This window comes from Vitis riparia, chromosome 7 (assembly GCF_004353265.1).
Source record: "Vitis riparia cultivar Riparia Gloire de Montpellier isolate 1030 chromosome 7, EGFV_Vit.rip_1.0, whole genome shotgun sequence".
In the NCBI taxonomy this organism is placed as follows: Eukaryota; Viridiplantae; Streptophyta; class Magnoliopsida; order Vitales; family Vitaceae; genus Vitis; species Vitis riparia.
Window position 1 is genome coordinate 4428481 of NC_048437.1, and position 19674 is coordinate 4448154.

A 19674-nucleotide genomic window follows, 5' to 3' on the forward strand; every position below is an offset into this window, starting at 1 on the left:
AAGTGGAAATCTCGTCAACTCGTTTTCCTTCTATAGTTTCGTTACATTTGGTAAGAGGCGACTACTCAACTTCACGTTTTTTTTGTGAAGGTGCCGTGATGTCCTCGAATTGTTGTTGATTGGATCTGATGCCAATTTTTTTTAATTTTAAAATTTGATGTTTGTCTTTATTGTGATGATGATCAAAAAATTTAAAAGACGTGTTTGTTTCCCTCATCCCACAAATTTATTACGAAGTTTCCCAAACTGAGATTTATCAACGCCAAAAAGAAGCATGTCATGGCACTCTCTTAGGAGTCATAAAGGAAAGCAAGGGAGTTGGAGAGAGTTCTTTTTTTTTTTTTAATTTAAATTGGACAATATATATATATCCTTGAAAATATCTATTTTCCATCTCATCGATTAATTCATTCCGATGAAAGTTTTGTTTGGTGACGTGGATGCACTCAAAATAAAATTTGGATGCACCCCGCATATGGAGGTAATCGCATGGAGCCAAAAAGCGACGCCCCTAACTAAACCCAGAGCATTATAAAAACTATATTTAATCCGTGATCCAATAATTACTATTTTAGTAACTATTAAATTAATGTAAAAATGAGAAGAGGGTGGTGACGTGGCAATAGACCCGCGACCACGTGTATCAAGCGTAGAGGTGAAGTGGAGCAAATTGCTACGGGCAGCTGAGAGACTTGCCTAGTTTTAATCACTAAAGACATTCACCGTTCACCACCGTTTTATTTTTTATTTTTATTTATATAAATCTGAAGGTGGGAGCTAACCCTCATATTCGTTTCGGCTTCTGCGTTCTCCGCTGAAGCCACGCTTCGCGCTGAATAACAGTCTTCTCCTATCGTCAACCGCGCCAAGAAACCCTAAAATGGACGCGATTCTTCTGCCGGAAACTCTCGCCGTCGTTGGCATCCGTCCCTCTTTCGCCTCCGCATTCGGCTCCGGCTCCGCCTCATTTCCTCATCAGATGCCGTGCACACTCCTGTTTCAGCCTGGGCGGAAACCTCCAGTGGGTTCCACCGTCGGTTCTCGGTCCGAGCGTATTTCAGGGCTTCGCAGGTCCCCCGCGCTGGCCGCCGCCGGCACCTTGATGGCCAATTCAGTACCGGTATGTTATCTTACCTTATCCGCTTCGTTTAGCATGTGTTTACCCGAATTGAACACACTACACACCATGGAATTGTACGGCAACGGCACGGATATCTTTCATTTTATCTTATTTTATATTTTTGAAGTATTCCCTTTTAGTGTTTTTTTTAGCATCTATCGGTATTTGTTGTTAATTGTGCTCACTGGTAAAGAATTTCAATGTTTGAATTTTTTGGTTTCAGTCAAAAAATGGAGTGTACACAGTTGGTGATTTTATGACTAGGAAAGAAGATTTACATGTGGTGAAGGCTACGACTACTGTAGAGGAAGGTATTTCGGATGCTTTGATGAATTCTGGAACTGCTTTACAAGTCTACCTTTGTCTAATTCGTCTGCCTTTGTGGTCGCAGCATTGGAGATTCTTGTGGAGAACAGAATCACTGGTTTTCCTGTAATTGATGATGATTGGAAATTGGTAGGTTCTTATTGCTCTATTCCTTTGTCTTGTTGGGAGAAGGAGTAGTCCCACTAATTTCCTAAAAATACGATACTAAATCAAACTCCTCATTTATCCAGAAATATGAAATAATTTTCCAATTATAATCATGCGGTTAGGAAAAGGAGTAGTCCCACTAATTTCCTAAAAATATGACACAAAATCAAACTCTTCATTTATCCAGAAATATGAAATAATATTTCTATTATAATCATGTGGTTACTTTCATAAGGAATCACGGTGTAGAATTTTGAGACATCATTATTGATGTTTCAGTCACAGGATTCATTTGAGTGAAGCATTGGATCATGTACATGTTTTTCGTTTATTTGGGAGGAATTGAAAGGGATAGACAAAATTCTATTGTTTCTGGGAAGCAGGGTTGATCAATGTATTTGTGCTTGAGATGTTAGATTAGTGGCATGTTTACTTGAATAGCAATATGCAATAATCTTATATTGAGAATCCTAAACAACACAAGTCAAGTACCGTTTTATATGTCTCATGTTGTCCATTTTGCTTTATGCTTTGGACTGCATCTAAAAATTGATTTGAAGAAGTAGAATGTTTGGTGCTAGTGAAGGTGCAAAACTAATATATATGTACATATATATATATATATATATATATATATACACACACAAATATGTTTCGAGGAGCTAAGGTTTAAAACTTGGAGTTAAACTTTGGCCACTACGAGTGGAACCCAGTCAAGAAATTTTAAAATCAAACTTCTACTGAAGTCGGTAATGTTGCAAATTCTAGTTCTTAGTTATTTCTTATTGGGAGTGGAATTTTCAAGAGCCTAGGAGTTATAATTGTTTATCCCATAGTTAGTTTGGTTTGTGATTGTCATATTAATTGGTCCACTATATGTGGACCAATCAAGAAATCTCAAAACCAAACTTCTAGTGAAGTTGATAATGTTGCAAATTCTAGTTCCCAATTATTGCTTGTCAAGTGTGGAATTTTCAAGAGCTTAGGAGTTATAATTGTTTATCCTATAGTTAGTTTGGTTTGTGATTGTCATATTAATAAACTTTCATGCTGAGTTTGCCAAGTATAGGTATATATATATATATTGATAGATAAAAGCAGAACTAAATTTATAAATGAAGAAAAAGGGTGCTCAATGGACAACCCAAGGCATACAGGATTGCCAAGTATAGGTATATCTTTAGCCTGCTTGTGATTTTGGCGGGGTGGGGGGGGGAGGGACTAACGCTTGATTCTGGAGTAGCTTTTTGGAAATTTTAGATGATTTAAGCCCAAACCAATATTGGTTATATAAAGATCTAAACTCATTTTGTGGTTGAACTCAGGTAAATGAGAGCACGGTATTAATTTAGATAAGGTTCTAGTTATTAATATGGATCAGGTTTTAGTCATCATGTGGAAACACTTTCAAAATTGTATTGGTAAGTCAATTCACTCCAAAAGTGGAGAGTTAATTCATCAAAGGTTACGAAAGCTATGGAAAAATGATCATGAGAGAGAGCCACTTGTGGACTGGTACCTATGAGGCCAGAAATGAAACATGATATCCTTTTCTTCAAGATTCATTTTTTCCTCCCTACCAATCAATTTAAGTAGTCTTACTAAACTTGAAATTTGTGAATATTATTAGACATATTCCCTCAGGTGCAAGAACATATTTTTCAGTTTAATAGCACAAATATGCTGTCTACATAATTACCGATTTGCAGCTATCCGTTTTCACAACTTTTTGGTTTTTGCTTCAGCTTTTCAATGTTGTTATATCAATAGTTAGACTCCTTACTTTTGCAGTCAAATATCATCCCTGACTTGCTTCTGTATGGGTGTTCAATTTAGATTTTAATTTTATTTCTATGATTGGGCCTAAAGCATGCAAGGAGAATTATATCATTTTATATCTCTTCAAATGTTACTCTGTTGCTTCAGGTTGGTCTCGTTTCAGATTATGACTTGTTAGCACTGGACTCCATATCAGGTATAAGTCAAAACTATAAAGCAAAACCTGATCTTGACATTCCATGTTGTTGTAGAGAAGTTTTCATAATTTCCTTTTTCTTGGTTATAGCAATTTGTTGAATTAATTTTAATTTACAGATTGCTGAAAGCATTCATCAAATCAGGTTAGTAATTGTAAACCTTGACAAATATAGGTGACGGTTTCACTTTTCTGGTGATAAGACAGAATGGGTTCAGGACATTGCAGTGCTATGGAAATAATAAGAAGTTCAAAATTTTATTGTATTGGGGGATAGGCATTTTTTTTTGTTGCATGAATCTCTAGAAATCCAGATGAGTAGGCTTGCCTTTTAGACAGATATTCAGCTAATACCTCAGAAAATTTTATTGGAACTTTTTTACTAATATAGCCTTTTGATATATTACAAGATTGCAACTCAGTGTTTTGGGATGGGTTGGTAATCAAACCATGCTCAAAATTTTCCAAGGGAATGGATTGTGGACAATCTGCATTGCTAGGAGATAAGAAGTTCAGAATTTTGTTATATTGGAGGAAGGGCAATATGTTTTGCATGGATCTCTAGAAAATGCAGTTGAGGAGGGAGGTTCAATTTTAGCCAGAAATTCACTTACATGTTAGGAAATTTCATGGGAACTCCTTTATCAATGTGGGTTTTGGTCTATTACAGGGTTATAACTTGATAGGTTGGGTTGTTTGGTAATCAACCAAAAAAAAAACCCTCAACCTGAAGCCAACCTCCAACCTAAACTCATGCTTTTAAGCTGAGGTTCAGTTCAAGTTAGCTAGAGATGGCAGGGTTGCACAAGTTGAGCAGGCTGGATGAGATCTTTTCTTTACTTAATTCAAAATTTTATTCTCATTGCTTTTCCCAAACTTTTCCTTTGCAACCAAGGAGAGCATGCAAGAGATTGTGTTAAAAAGAGAGTAAAGATTAGGAGAAAGAATTTATTCTTAATGCTGAAATTTTCCATTGAGGATGAGAAGAGGACCTGCCCATGATCTGTGAAGTGGCAAGAAGATTGATTTGGTACAAGAGAGGAAGGTGGCAAACAGCTAAGAGGGAGGAGGAGAAGGTGGGAGGACATTGGCCCAAACCAAAGAGAGGAGAACGGAAGCAGTTGAGAGGGAGATAAGAGTACAAGAAAGCTCTATTAAAGAAGATAGATGGGGTGGGTGAAAAGGAGATTTTTTTTGTGGGGGTGGGTGGGGGTTGGGGGGGTGTTTGAAAAAGGGGAAGAGGGTGCAAAAAAGGGTGTTGAGATTTGAGAGGGTTCGGGATAGCTGAGAGGTTGAGAGAGTTTTGCTTTTGATTCTGTGTGTGTATCAAATAAGCCTAACCCAATCAAAGAATTCTTTTGTATATGGCCTCCCAAAGGTTGTTTTGGGTTCAGGCGGGGTTGGGTTGACTTGCCCGAGTTGCACCCTGGTCTATTATGTTTTTTGATCCCATTTAGGAGGGTAAAATTCAAGTCACTCACAATTCGTCAGGTGTCCATATTAAAAAAATTGTCTATGGTTGGTTAAATTATGGCCATACCAGAATTACCCCAACTCAAGCATGTGCCAGAAGATATAAGTGGCAAATCCTTAGTTTTGCATGGATCTCTAGAAAGGCAGATGAAGAGTGTAAGCTTTCAGCTAGAAAGTCCTCCAACACCCCTAGAAAATTTCATGGGAATTCCTTTAATCAGGGTGGCCTTTCAGTCTCTTCTGTATTTGGTACCTTTATGGAGGGGTAAATTTGGAATCACATTTTGGTGAAGTAAAATTTGAAGTACTCACAATTTGTGTTGTGTTGTCGATATTAAAAGCCTGCCTGTAATCATTTTAAAATTGCCTTACGTCATTCGGTTGTGAATAAAGAATATTGTTCAATTTGCCATGGCTGTTAGACAAAAATCTCATATGCACGTCTTTCCTTTGGGGAAGATTCAATACAATTCTTTCCTGTGCTTTCTTGATTTGTAATGCAATTGATGAATTGATTTTGCATTATATACATTCCAATATTTTTTTTCCATCTACTCTAGGCTGTTGTGAAGTCTTAAATAAAAATGGAAATTTTTTTGTGCTGGTCAGTTATTCCTGACTGCTGTGGATGTTCTGATATTTGGATCAGGCGGTGGACTAACTGATACTATCATGTTTCCTGAAGTTGACAGCACTTGGAAAGTAAGATAAAGCATCTCTCTTCTTGAATAGTTTCCTATGGTAAATGTTTACTTGATTGATAACAAATTTGGCTAAGGGTTTTGAAACCATCAAAACTTCACTTTTATACCAAGACGCCTTTTTATGGTATTTTTACACCAAGATATTGCTTTATGATATTGGTGGAGGCTTTTACATGCTTCAGTCACTATGTCACTACTTCATTTTGAAGGATTTTATGTGCCTAAGTTCCTATTATAATGTCACTATCTGCACTCTATTTGATTGGAATTGAACCACTTCATCCGTAGGATTTGTTATAAAGACTAGTGTAAAGTGATGCTTATCCAAATCACAAAGTGACTGATTCTATTCTATCATTTTCAAACGCCATCAGTATGGAATGCTCTTATTCGGTAACTTTTTGTGGTCTACAAGAACCTAATCAAATGATATGAACTATTTGACTTTTTCCTTTTCTGTGAAGTGCGTTAACACAATCAGAACCCTGTAGATTGGAAAGGCAAAATAACTTGGGTTGTGTAGCATTTGTGACATCTGTAAAATGTCCAATCCAGAACTGGAATCTCAAATTTTTATTAAACATTGCAGACATTCAATGAGCTGCAGAAGTTGCTAAGTAAGACCAACGGAAAAGTGGTTGGTGATTTGATGACGCCAGCCCCAGTTGTTGTCCGTGAAACCACCAATCTGGAGGATGCTGCTAGGTTCTTTATCCTTTACCCTTATCTTATTTAGCCAAGATTCTTATGCCAGGGTTTGAAGTAGCATGTTTAGAACATTGAACTTGTTAATTGGCTTGTTTAATGTCAGATTATTGCTCGAGACAAAGTATCGCCGACTTCCAGTTGTGGACAGTGATGGGAAGCTGGTAAGAAACATTAATCCTTTCCTTTTTTTGTTTGATGCCCTTCTTTTTTCCCAACATTTCTCACTGACTGTTATTTATTGATATTTCTACTTTAAAGGTTGGGATTATCACTAGGGGAAATGTTGTGAGAGCCGCACTTCAAATAAAGCGAGCTGTTGAAGGATTCTGAGGCAAACAAACTTTTGCAAGTGGGCTTTGCATTTGTCGCAACTGGCTGTTTATCCTTATGCCACCGAAGAGTCCAAGAATCTCCACTGATTGATATGTACAATTTTGGCTTACGTTTGTATAATTCTTGCAAGTTCTTCCTCAGCTTCAAAGAGAGATATATTTGCAGTCCTTCAACCCTATAGTCTACCGTTAATGGCTCAACAACCCGGAATAAAATTATTAGCGTCTCATATTTAATAATCAGTAACCTGAAGTTAAAATCATTCATCAAAAGCAATACATCAGGATTCAGGGGAAACTTCAATTGGAGTGTCACCATTCCAGCTCTGCCCTGCTCTGCTCACTTATTATTTTATTTATTTATTTATGTGTAAGAAGTTGAAAGTAAAATTGAAAATGAACCTTCAATCCTCCTGTTTCTGGGAGATGATGGAGGTTTTCACTGCTGAGTGTTGAATGAGTGGAAAAAGGTAAAAGGAAGAGCAGAAAAAGAAAGGTGGGGAAAATGGAAAACAAAAGAGGCGATGTGGGCACAGGAGGGGCCATCGCCATCGTCATCAATGGTGATTGTCATCCACTAGCTGGTGCTGTCACTCTCCAAAGCTGGTCATCTGCAATACACTGTAGAGAACCAGAAAATACCTAACTCCCCCATCCTGTCATGTAGGCCAGACACCTCTGCTCTGCCCCCCACAACCATACACCCCTTGCATTTCAGTTTCCCACTCATACTTCGTATCTCTTCTCTCTTTTTCCACAGCCTCCCCTCCCCTTCGTATATCCGACATCACTCTCATGCGTACATGTGTACAACCCTTATATCTATGCGCCTATGTATGTACAACCCTAATCCTAAAATTATTATTACCGTTAAAAGCATGAAAGGAAAATTGTGTATATGCAAAAAAAAAAAAAAGGACCCAAGTAATTAACATTAACCCTTTTTTACAACACCAAAATTTCTTACCTAAAAAATCCAAAGAAACGTTTGAAAAAAAAAAAAAAAGAACCAAGCAAAGGAGGAAGAAGAAAGGACAGAAAATTCACACAAAGAAGTAAGAGAAAGAGAGAGGGCCCATCCTATTGTTTGGCCGCCAGCACTCAGCAGTGGTCTCCCCGGCGCATGTTAGCAAAAAAAAACAGTGTTGCTCAGAGATGATAGTGGTGGTCATCGTCAACATCCGAATTTTCAGGATCCGGTTCTTTATTGAGGTCGGGTTTCTCAGAGAAGGCGCAGGATTTGTATTGGTTGGAAGCCGTCCTGGCACATTCTATAGCGTCTACTGTCGCCCCCACCTCCGTAGCTTTTTTGCGTATAGACGCAGCGGAGGTGTCGTGGAGCCCACCTTCTCCCACCAGGTACTCCGGGAAGTTGAGCCTCGCCGACGGTCCTCTCAGGTGAAAGACGGCGGTGTCGTAGGCACGGGCAGCGGCCACCGGTGTGGAGTAGGAGCCCAGCCATATGCGTGACCTCTTGTTGGGTTCTCTAATCTCAGCCACCCACTTCCCCCACTTCCTCATCCTTATCCCCTTGTACCGCTTCTCACCTTGCCCCGTCACCCTCTTCCTCGTCTCTCTGCTCGAACAACACTCCTGTCCTCCCTCCATCTCACCCTCCTTTCAAACCCTAAACCTTCTATATATCCAAAACCTCTCTCCTCTCTCCTCACTCCTCACTCCTCCTCGACCCACTTGTCAAAAACCCAGCTTTTAAGGGTAATTTTTAAAGAGAGAGAGAGAGAATGAATATCCAGCACAATCTATCGACTGCAAATCACGCCAGCTTGTCGCATGCCCCTTTAGGCTCTGATGCTATCTGGACTGGAAGCTTGTCATCCGGGTAGCCTCCCACGTCTATATTCCGCAATACAAAAAAGCCATAAATCCAAATTCACCGACTCTCCCCTCTCAACACTTCTAAGAAATTAGAAGGAATTTCTTAAATGGGTCGTTTCCTCATTTGTAGAAAAACAGCTCGGAGACGTAGATGCTTTGCCCTTTGCATCTGGAGATCCCTCTGTTCGGCAAAACTCATCACATAAAACAATAAAATATGGATGGGGAGATGAGTGAAGAGTGAATGGGTGGTGTCGTTTGTGGGCTACTGAAGTGGAATTCAAAGCCCTTACAAAAGCAATTTGTCACCTGTCATGGTTGAGAGACCTTCAGAATAAAAACACACACAGTTTGTGAGATTTTTTTTTTATTTTTATTTCCCCATCAAATAAATAAATAAATAATTTATCATGCCCGTAGAGGGTAGGTCGGTGGTCGGTGGATGGTGGATAGATATCGTTAGGAATTGACTTTTTCTAACTAATTGTCTTCAATCACTCCATTGCCCCTTCCTGCCCCCTCCTCTGTTTCATCAGGTAAGGGGCAAAATTGTCATATTTTAATATTTGCATGCTCCAGTCTAGCAAAAGGTTGGGGTGCCCCTCCCCCTCTTATTATTACAAAACAGGGGCAGTCCCCATTTTAATTTTATTTTTTATTTTTTATTTTTTTAAATATAGATATATATATATATAGTATTATAGACCTTGTTATAGCCAATACCTAAGCTCATTAGCTTTGATAAAGTATGGTATTATTATAATATATGATCCCCATTAAAAATTATAATGTGATATTGAAGAGTAAGTGAATCAATAATTAAGATTGATTATAAATTTTGTCCACAATTTAGTTGGTTGGACCCCTACCCTGGTATGGAAATTAGAAATATTTATGTAATTGTTTAGTATCCTTGGGCTGCTCTAGAGGTGGGCCTGGCCCAATCTGACCCATAGGAGATCTTGTTGGGCTTAGGTCGGTATGCCTCTAATTTCATATTTTTAAGTAATATTTAGTTAAAAATGATGAAATGATCTTCAAAATTGAAAATCTAACACTTTTCATGTTTTTTCTGGAAAAGTAATCCATTTTCACATAAATATCCTTTTCAATTTTAAGTATTTATATGTATGTTTTAAAAGAAATGATTATTTTTACAAGAAAACAATGATGATATTTTTGTCCAAATAATGCCAAAAAAGAATGGGAGGTTAAATTTCAAAATTTAGGTTTTAAGAGGTCCTTTTAATAAAATAATCCTATTTTTAATCGGATGTCACATACAAATTAAAGATTTCTTTTTCTATTTTTTATTAAAAAAAAAAAGAGATTGATAAGGGAGAGAAGAGTTTGTATTTTACGTAGCAGTGAGTTGAGTAGTAGGTGGTTGAATTGAATATAATTTAAGGATCAGCCAAATTTTCACTCGTGAGTCACACGTGAACTCATGCATGTTTGTCCCGACTCCCATTTAAGACGACCTTAATTTTGAACTTCTTACATAGTCAAAGAACTTTGCTGCACTGCAGTTGTAATTAAAGCACATTTTATATATATATATATATATATATATATATATATATATGAAACTTAGAATTAATAGATTAAAATGAATAAAATAATCTTAAATTTATGAATCTAACCCTTCTTATATTTTTATTTGAAAAATAACTTATTTTATATAAATATCTTTTATTATTTTAAAAATATTTACATAAGTTTTTTTTTTTAATAGTTATTTTACAAGAAAATTAAAGTATTTTTGTCCAAGGTAAAATTTTAAGAATAAATCTTTCTTTATCCGATGATATAGGGCTGAATCATAGTCAATCACGAAATATCACTGGAAATTTCCAAAGAAATAGGTTTTAGGCTATGGAAAAGAGGACCTCAAATACATTAATAGGAATAGGGAGCGGGAAAGAGAAAGCAGGTGAAGGCTACGACAAGGGCAGTTTGACATTTGAAGGACTTAGAAAATTACCCTAAGAGAAGGGTGCAATGTCAAAGGAATCAATAATGCAGGCACATGGCAAATGATTTCCATTTGGTTGTGCAAGGTCGCGTGGTGTGACCGGAAAAAATAAAAATAAAAAGTCAAAGATACTTAAAGGAAAAATGTGATCAATGCCATTAATACATTTCTAAGGCACCCACTGAGAGGAGAGGGGAGGGAGAGGGGGAGAGAGCAGTTACATAATGATGAAAAAGTCAAATTTAGGTGTAGAGAAAAAATATGTGAAGATTAGATATGGACTTCAATGAAGTTTTGACTCTGATTCCATCCAGATCATTCTTGGTTGTAGGGTTTAGGAAGTCTCAAATGTCAGATCCTAATAGCTTGTATGGACGAGAGTTGGAGCCTGTCTGTTTCCTATGTTTATATCAACTCAAGTCTCTTTCTTTTCTATGTTCACATTTGATTTGGTTTTGGACACAAATTAGTCTCTTTCTTTTCTATGTTCACATTTGATTTGATTTTGGACACAAATTCCACATCTCATGGATGTTGAAATGAAACGGGGATGCTATATTGCTACGGGGTCTGTATCTGCAAATTCAATTCAATATGGTTGGATACATCCCACCCATTCTTTGAAAAATCTAATCTAATCGAACTAATTTCTCCCTCCCCCTCTCAGTTTTTCCAACCCAACAATATTGAAATGACGCATATTTATTGTTCTCTTATATTCAATCATATATCACGCCTTCTAGTCAAATTTCTAAATTCTTTGCTTAATGATATGATGTTGGAATTTCCCTACCAAATTGGCAAGATTTGTACGTCAAGATTTCGATTGAAGATGTAATTTGTAGAAGAGAGTTTGAAGGGCAGAAGAAACTAGAAAAATTGGTGGAAATTTGATGATATAAAGGCACGCCACTTGATAACCATATCATCGGTATTAATGTATTGGAAATAAGTCAAATTCAAGTGATGCTTATTGAGAAATGTCACCCTCACCGCCACCGCCCATCGACTACGACACTTTGTCCTCATTCAAAGACCAATCCGCAATCATCTTCACAAAATGAGTCTGTTTTTTTTACCCAAACCGCTTCTGTGTTTACCTTTTCTTTTTTAATTAAAAAGCAGAGAAAATGACGGCTCTACGTACACTCACTATACATTTTTTAGGCACCCAACCAATAATTGATCAAGCGTTGGGCTTTGAAGGTCAAGCCCAGCCCAAACCCCTGCCTCTAAGGCTGAGATTGTGAGCAAGGTACTGCTGCAGAAGATGAGTTCCAGATCCCAAATCAGAAAACAGGTAACACCAGTCCAATAATTTGCTAAAGGGCATGAATTTATTTCCAGGTTGCATTATTCAACCGTCAAAGCTATCAAAGGTTATGAACTGTCGAGAAGGAAATTGAGTAATAACTAATCTGCTGATATTCAGTTCGCCTAGCTCTTGGTACAAAAACCAGGGCCAATGAGCATACCCTTAGGTGAAGGCTACAATATATGTGCATGGTCTGGTCATCTTCCCTTGCTTGTTCTTTCTGCATTTACTTCGGCTTTCTCCGCAATCCCATCCTTGATTTAGCATACCTGAATTCTCATTAAGCAAAAGCTTGGGAGATAAAATGAAAGAACTTAATGGATGGGAAAAAAATATAAGGAAATTCAACTCATGAAAAGGATACTCTATTCGCATGCCTTCACCAGCTGGTGATGAGTATAGAACTGTGCCTTGGAGATGATTTAGGGCTCCTGTCGAACAGGGCGTATCCTGCACAAGTATTAGCAGAGATCGTTAAAAATTGGATGGATGAAATGGTGACCAGAAAAGTTGTATACTCGATACCAAAAATAAAATACCATGCACGTAAGTTGCAACTGCAATGTGCACATTCAGAAAATAACAGTAGCACTAATTTGGGGAGATAATTGTACAACTGAAGTATATGAGAAAAATAGGATGGGATCTATACAGAAACAATTCATCCCAACGTTAACATCACAAAGTGCAGACCTCAATTAGTGCTCTCTGAGTTTGAGTCCCATTGGGAACAAAAAAGAGCCACAAGTGGTGTTGATGATTGAAAAAAGAGAATACCAATAAAATATTTGACCAACAAGACGAGATACCCATGAGAAATTTTATAGATAAAAAATAAAGGTAGTGGCATTTTTTTATTTAATACTTTTTATTTCTAATGCTGAATTCCAGAGAATTAAGCTGAACATACACACCGACAAGAAAAAGAGATACCTGTGAGAAATTTTAGACAAAAAATAAAGGTAGTGGGCATTTTTTTTAATTTATTTCTAATGCTGCTTTCCAGAGAATCAAGCTGAACTAACTCATTGGTCTTTCCTTTGTAACAAGAAAACAAAAAGTGAGATTCATGACCAAAATAAATACCTCTGATGTTTATTGTTGCAAAGGTTTAAAATTTAAGGGTAAAATAAATATGATCCATTTCTTTTATCAACATAAAATTTACCACAAGTTTCTTGCAAGACATATAGTTTAGCACCCTGGACAGGATAAGGTACCTGGAAGTCAACAAATGCAACTGGAGTTCCATATGTGCTCTGCATCTTCAATTTCAAAAATCCAGGGCATCTGAGATACACAATGGACAGGAAGAAAATTACATCTGAGTCGAGCAAATTTCTTAGATTAGAAAAAAGTTCATGGGCAACATAAAATTAGTTCTCCAAACCTTGAAAATATATCAATTAGCTCTTGCTCTGAACAAGTTGGCCCCAGATTAGCCACAAAAAGTGTCGGACATGGTGTAACATTTTGTGGAAAATAAGGTGCTGAAGAATTATTCTGTCAATGCAAGTAACATCTTCAGAATTATCATGGTTCAAGAATAAGTATTCAGGTACACATCATGCATTTACTTTATGTAAGGTGATGGTTACCCAGAAGCAAAAGGAAGACATAACAGAATCTGGAAAAGGTTCCTACAAAAGAATGTTTTTTTTTCTTTATATTACTTTTTTCCCCATGACACATGGTTCCTACAAAAGAGTGTTGTTTAAAGAAGCCCTACACAAGGGTAACGCAATCTTACATGTGAACTTTGAGAAAATGTTGGGAACATTTTTGGAAGAATCTTCAAGAAATGAACGGCTTATCATGATAATAAAGCAATTTTTAGGGTGTTATCTGAAGAGCTTGAAGTTATTGGAAAAATATAATGAATTTTAAGATTTTTGTTCCCAGGCCATGTAATAGATGGTGGCTGCTTTCCAAAGAATATACTCCCACGCTGTTTGATATAACTAAATGGAACCGTTATGTACGAATGAACTAAAGAATCTGATAATATGCTTATCACAAGACAGTTGGGATTTCAAGCGTTAATTCCCCTGTAGATCAATTAAGAGAGGTCCAATATAATTATTTATTTTCTAAAGTTTCCTTCAAGCCTCATCCCAAACAAAATGTTACTATTCAGAAAGAAAGAAAAAAGAATGTGGAAGATAGTGCATGATTGCGAAATTCCAGTGTCATCATGTCAGCAGAAATTGAATATTGGAATAACTATCACTACCACTCGAAGATGTGACTTTTCTCATTAATAGGCATCATCTCATCTATCAGATCTATGTATGAAAATTTTCCCTAGTGCCTCGAGAATGAGACATTCAATCTCCAAATCTGCAAATTTTCTCAATGAAAACCTTTACCTCTGTTAGGAACTTGGAAAGTATAAGGTAAAAGAAAGAAAATGATAAACAATATGAAATTCTCTTGTGCCTCGTTTGCTAGGGAATATACAAAGAGAAATGAAATATAATGCAAATTATTGAAAAACATACATTTTCACATTTGTTATTCTCTGTGTAAACAGATAATAAGATTTCAAAAAGATTGGAGAAGGAATTTATTATACTCAAATGTATTTTTTATTTTCCTTTCCTTGCCTCTTCTTTTTTCTCACACTTCCCATATCCAAATGGCTCATGAATGGCTCTTTTTTTTAAATACTTCCCTTCTCAAAGATAAGCACTTCATGCACAGCATTTTTCTTCATATTTTCCTTTTCAAGGATGTGGACTTCATGCACAGACTATTCAATCCTTACCCGCATCTCCACAATATAATTAAGAAGATTGAATTAGAACTGACTTGAAACTTAAGATGCCCATCTTTTCCCTATCTTCTTTTCCATATCTAAAATAATTTTTTGAGCATTTGATCACAATTTGAAATGTTCATGCTAGTTTTGATGAGAAGTGAATTAAAAAAAATAAAAAATAAAAAAAATTCCAAGCAAAGATTAAAATTGTTCTCCTATCAAAAAGCAGAATGTGCTTGGGAGAAAAAAAAAATGAATAAGCAACTTAAGAGCACTGAAACTGATTTAAAAATTAGAATGTAGACAAATGGTGACCTTACCAATTTTGCAGGAGTCTCGTTTAAAGCCCTGCCATCAAAGTTTCCATGACTGAATCACAAAAAAGAATAAAGAATTAGACAAGGTTCCATAATACTAACAAGGCTAATAGTTCATTCCAACTTCAGGAAACAGGGCATGTAGTAACTGCTTTTACTAGGCCCTCAACCTTTCAGCTAGAAGTAATCATTTCAAAGAAGTGCTTATTGAGCTAGAAGTAATCACTTCCAAGTAATAAAGATGTGCTTAAGTAGTGCAGATGACCTTTGTGTAGATGGATAACCAATCATGCTGTAAGCAGAATTACCCATTCCAGGCATGTGTACGCTGCCAACACCTGCTAGTGCCCAAGCGTGAAAAACATGTGCAATGTGAGCTTTTAGAAGAATGTGTCCTCCATGTGATTAAAAAGCTAACTTGTATTCCAAGTAAGAGATCAGACTAGCATCACGTGACTAATGTTGAGCAAAGAGACAAAGAGAGCACAAATATGCCTAACTGGCACAAAGCAAGCCAGAAACAGGAACTGAAAGAAAAACATGCTAAGAGAGGTTTCTCATGAGAAAAGTCATGCTCTAAGCAATTCTAGGCACTGGTCTTACCAGAATCGGGAGGCCTTGAGAATCCAGCAGATCCTTTAACTTTCTTATCCAAGCCAGGTCTTTCATCATCTGATTAAAACAACCAACAAGTCCATTTAAAGAAAGAAATATAAGTAGATACAAAAGGAAGGCAGAGGGAAAACCCAATTTGAGAAAGACCTGCTCTTGAGCGTTTAGATCTGGAATTTGATTTTGCAAGGTCAATATAAAGGGTTGATCCCTTTTCAAGGTCAAACACCATCCCCTGCAAGCAAGGTTTAGAACAGAGAAATCTCAGTAAGGTTATTACATTTTTTTGTGCTGCACTGCTGCAGCACCATAGTGCTTCTCCATCAGACTAATTTTTATGTTCTACAATTACAAGCTTGTCAACAGCATCAACAAGAATGTAAAGCACACGGTCTATCTAGAGCAGATGCCAAAAGTTACTAAAGATAATCAAAGTTTCCTCCACATACAAGGTTCAAAATTTCAAAACTAAATGAGAATTCTCAAATTCATCAAGATTCTAGAAGAACAAACACAGAGAGTAATAATCGTATAGGAGAGATGATTAATCCTATATAGGACCAACCCCTGCCATGATATTGAGAGAGTCCACTAGATTGAAATGAAAGAGCAAAAGTTGATCCTAAAAAATTGTAGATTTGAATTTGAAATGCCGGCACTAATAGTATTTGGGGAGTTTCTGGTTTTTCAAAGTTGTTCTCTGAAAAGGTAGCTAATATGAAATTAGACCAAATCTTCTCTTGGGATTCAATAAAACTGCAGTTGAAACTGTTACCATTGTCCTCACAAGTCCCTTTGTGATATGAGGCAAAGTGCCATATTAAAATTGCAATAGAGCTTTTAGAAATTCCTTTTATTGTGCATGGCTTCCTCAAAAAAATTTTCATTCTTAAACACCAGATAATAGTGGATGCTTTGACCCAATAGCTTGCGTAAGAAGCCTATAGAAACAAACTACACTAGCCAAATTTATTGATAAGTCAGTTATACCCATTTCCCAGTCTTCTCAAACAATGGCTAACACTAGAATATAACATGAACCATTTTCAAAGTATCCCATTTGAAGAAACCCATACTTCTGTCATCACATCAGTAAGAAATGTACAATCTTCTTACTTATAAAAAAAAATACAGTAAGTAACGTACAACATTTTATCAAAATGTTCATTAATTCATCAATGCAGATGCCTTTATATATAAGAAGAAAAAGTCCAAAAACCACAAATTCCTCATGACATAAAAGTCTAAAGAAAATCATCTACAAGTATAAGAATCAAGGAACTACATCCTTCATATAATTAAGCCATGGATCCAGTATCAACAATAAAGAGAGTTGATTTGTAACAACAAATGCAACTCCAAATATTGATTAATGATTTCTTTGCATTTTCCCAATTCAAACTGTGATAGAAATTTCATGTAAATACATTTAACATTAAATTAATTGCACAATGGAGCAACAAGAAAGTACATCACTAGCTCATGTAAAGAGCTAAATAATTATAGAGTTTTCCAAATCAATATATATGCGTATTTGCAAACATTATATGATGAGGCACAGCAAGATGTTCTTACATTCAGCGCATGCATTGCTGCAATTGCGGACTGTTGATCCAAGAATACAGCAAAAGCAAATGGCTGCCACCACCACATTAACCACGTCAGAGTACAAGACATCAAGAGAAATACAGAAGAAACATATATACATGACAAAGATATTAAGGAATGCCTTTGAACACAAACTTGTAGAGAAATGTGGAAAATATTATTCCATGAACTATGATGAACATGGACAGCCTTTTTCCATTTTTGCTTGATGGAACATCAACAACTTTTCCAATACAGCTCAATGTCACTGATATGCCCCTTATAAGAGGTGCTGAACTTAAAGGCAAACGTCACCCTGATATTGTTTTTAAATCACAGTTATCAGTGATCAAAATATGTCTCTGAGCAAAGAGATACATCTAGATCATTCCTATGAGCAAATCAATAAGGGCCATTAATTCAAAAAATTAAAGTCCCATTCTTGATACAAGAGATGACCCTGCAATGCAATAGTTTTCCATATCATGGAATACAGTAGCTTCTTTCACATTCAATTGGTACTCAAATGACTAGTGAAAACTTGGAGGGAACCGAGGCCAGTACCAGTTCAATGCGAAAGGGGCACAGGAGCATATCGGAGCATAAAACTACATTTTAATCCTAATTTGTAAAGAATATGGAAAAAAAAAAAACCAAAGTTCGGATCGTCCATTCATTTTGAGCGTGCCACTCAAAATGAACCACTCTGGTGCATCTCACAAGCTCCTGAAATCAGTCTATGGAGCTTCTTGCATCATTCAAATGGCTAAATGATTTTTCCAGATATTTCTTAGAAATAAGGTTTTGAACCTAACTCCATTTCTGACCCTGGAATCTGGGACCCCTTTACAAGATAAACAGACTCGAAAGGCATATTTGACTATTAAATATAATATATTTACAACCATTTTCAGAATCCCTTCTCTGAAATGGGCCCATTACAGACAGAAGATTGCCACCTACAAACGGAAAGAAGTACTGGCATAGATGAATCCACATACAAGCCAAAATATCCATTTTAAGTTTGGCTCAAGTACATTCGACCGAGAGCGGCCCACGATCAAACCCTAACTTCGATTCTCCACCTCGAAATGCCACCACAGCGACAAGCCACCTCCCCTGATTTTCATCAAATTCCCCTAATTCAACCCTAAAAACAATAAGATATCATGGAAAGTACCTGAGAATTCTGCGAGGGGCTCCGGAGATGTGAAGACTCGTACCCTGGAAACTCCCGAAATAGATTGTAGATTTCCCGAGGCTTGACGTCCTCCGGCAGCCCTGCAACGAACAGAGTCCGGACCTCATCGACCGACGTCTGCGGGTAAAGAGGAGGGGCATAAGAGGCGAATGGGGGTGGTGGTGGCTGGTGAGGGAAAAGGAATGGCTGTTGCTGAGGAGGCGGCGGAGGGGAGGCGGAGCCACCTGTTGTGGCGGTGGAGCCGGCGGTCCCAGGGGCGGCGGATGGGGTTGGTAATAAGGGAAAGGTGGTGGCGGATGAGCCGAAGGCGGAGGGTAGTATGCAGCCATGTCGTCCATCTGTGGGGTGGGAGTGTTACTGCCCTAACCTTCTCCACTTCCGTTTTATTAATTTTGTTGTGGAATTTAAACACTCGGTTCTTTAAATTATCTGGACCGTTCATCTCAGCTGTGTGACCTCTATTGAGTGGGGTCCTATCATTGTGGACGGCTCAGATTCTAGGACTGGTTCCTCCTTCGATACATCTTACCACATCCGCCTACACAGAAGATCAAGACCCACTGTGTTCAACGTCCCGTCAATTTTATTTATAAAATTAAATATATAAAAATAAAAAGCATATTTGTCACCCTAAGTTGAGTGCTACGTGGCATCATTTACTATTCAGCACTCCCCTTAATGTTCACCGCTGTTAGTAAGAAAAATTCACTATATTCTTAAACTTTTAATTTTTAAATAATTTGAATTCTATTTTATTTTAGTTTATAATTTTCATAAAACAATCAAACATAAAAAACAAAATAAAATCATTTTCCTTATTTTGTATGTTTTTTTCCTTAATACTTCCCAATAATCAAACAAAATCTACTAGTTTAAGAAAAACATATTGAGTCCATGTATTTCAATATCAGAGTTAGGAATGTGCTTTAGGAATAATTTTTTTCAATGGGGCAAAAAAGTAAAAGATAATGATATATAATACAACGGAAAGCATATGTTTTTCTTAAACATGAGGTCAAGGTTCAAAACTACTATTATGATTTTATTGTTGTCTTTCATAAGACCCACTATTATAATTTTATTGTTATATTTCATAAAAATCGATTCTAATGCATTTATAATTATCAATGTAGATAGTTGCATTTATAATGCTAATAACTTTTTTCATAATTAATATAAGATATCACAATCGCTTTTTCACTCTCTTCTGATAAAGACATTGTATCTTCGTAATGTTGTATAGGATTGCGAAGTTATATGAACAAATATTTATTCTAAGACCAA

At 36.7% G+C, this 19674-nt stretch overlaps 3 protein-coding genes across 3 annotated transcripts; 1 reads left to right on the top strand and 2 right to left on the bottom strand.

Moving 5' to 3' along the window:
- The first annotated feature begins 770 nt into the window (after nucleotides 1-770).
- LOC117918455 (CBS domain-containing protein CBSX1, chloroplastic) lies at nucleotides 771-7049 on the top strand. Its single transcript, XM_034835137.1, has 8 exons — nucleotides 771-1120; nucleotides 1344-1431; nucleotides 1512-1576; nucleotides 3521-3569; nucleotides 5692-5744; nucleotides 6336-6451; nucleotides 6558-6615; nucleotides 6713-7049. Exons 1-8 carry the CDS (start codon nucleotides 881-883, stop codon nucleotides 6782-6784), a joined length of 741 nt encoding a protein of 246 aa, XP_034691028.1. The 5' UTR covers nucleotides 771-880; the 3' UTR covers nucleotides 6785-7049.
- Nucleotides 7050-7683: 634 nt separating this feature from the next.
- LOC117918456 (ethylene-responsive transcription factor ERF011) lies at nucleotides 7684-8975 on the bottom strand. Its single transcript, XM_034835138.1, has one exon. The coding sequence runs from the start codon at nucleotides 8392-8394 to the stop codon at nucleotides 7936-7938; it is 459 nt and encodes a 152-aa protein (XP_034691029.1). The 5' UTR covers nucleotides 8395-8975; the 3' UTR covers nucleotides 7684-7935.
- Nucleotides 8976-11907: 2932 nt separating this feature from the next.
- On the bottom strand, nucleotides 11908-18741 carry LOC117919199 (the record flags this gene model as incomplete). Its single annotated transcript, XM_034836326.1, has 10 exons — nucleotides 11908-12181; nucleotides 12277-12362; nucleotides 13133-13202; nucleotides 13303-13415; nucleotides 14994-15042; nucleotides 15256-15328; nucleotides 15594-15662; nucleotides 15753-15837; nucleotides 17178-17240; nucleotides 18370-18741. Coding segments are annotated over 10 exons (1023 nt in total), but the record flags the coding sequence as incomplete, so codon positions are not given.
- Between the last annotated feature and the right edge of the window lie 933 nt (nucleotides 18742-19674).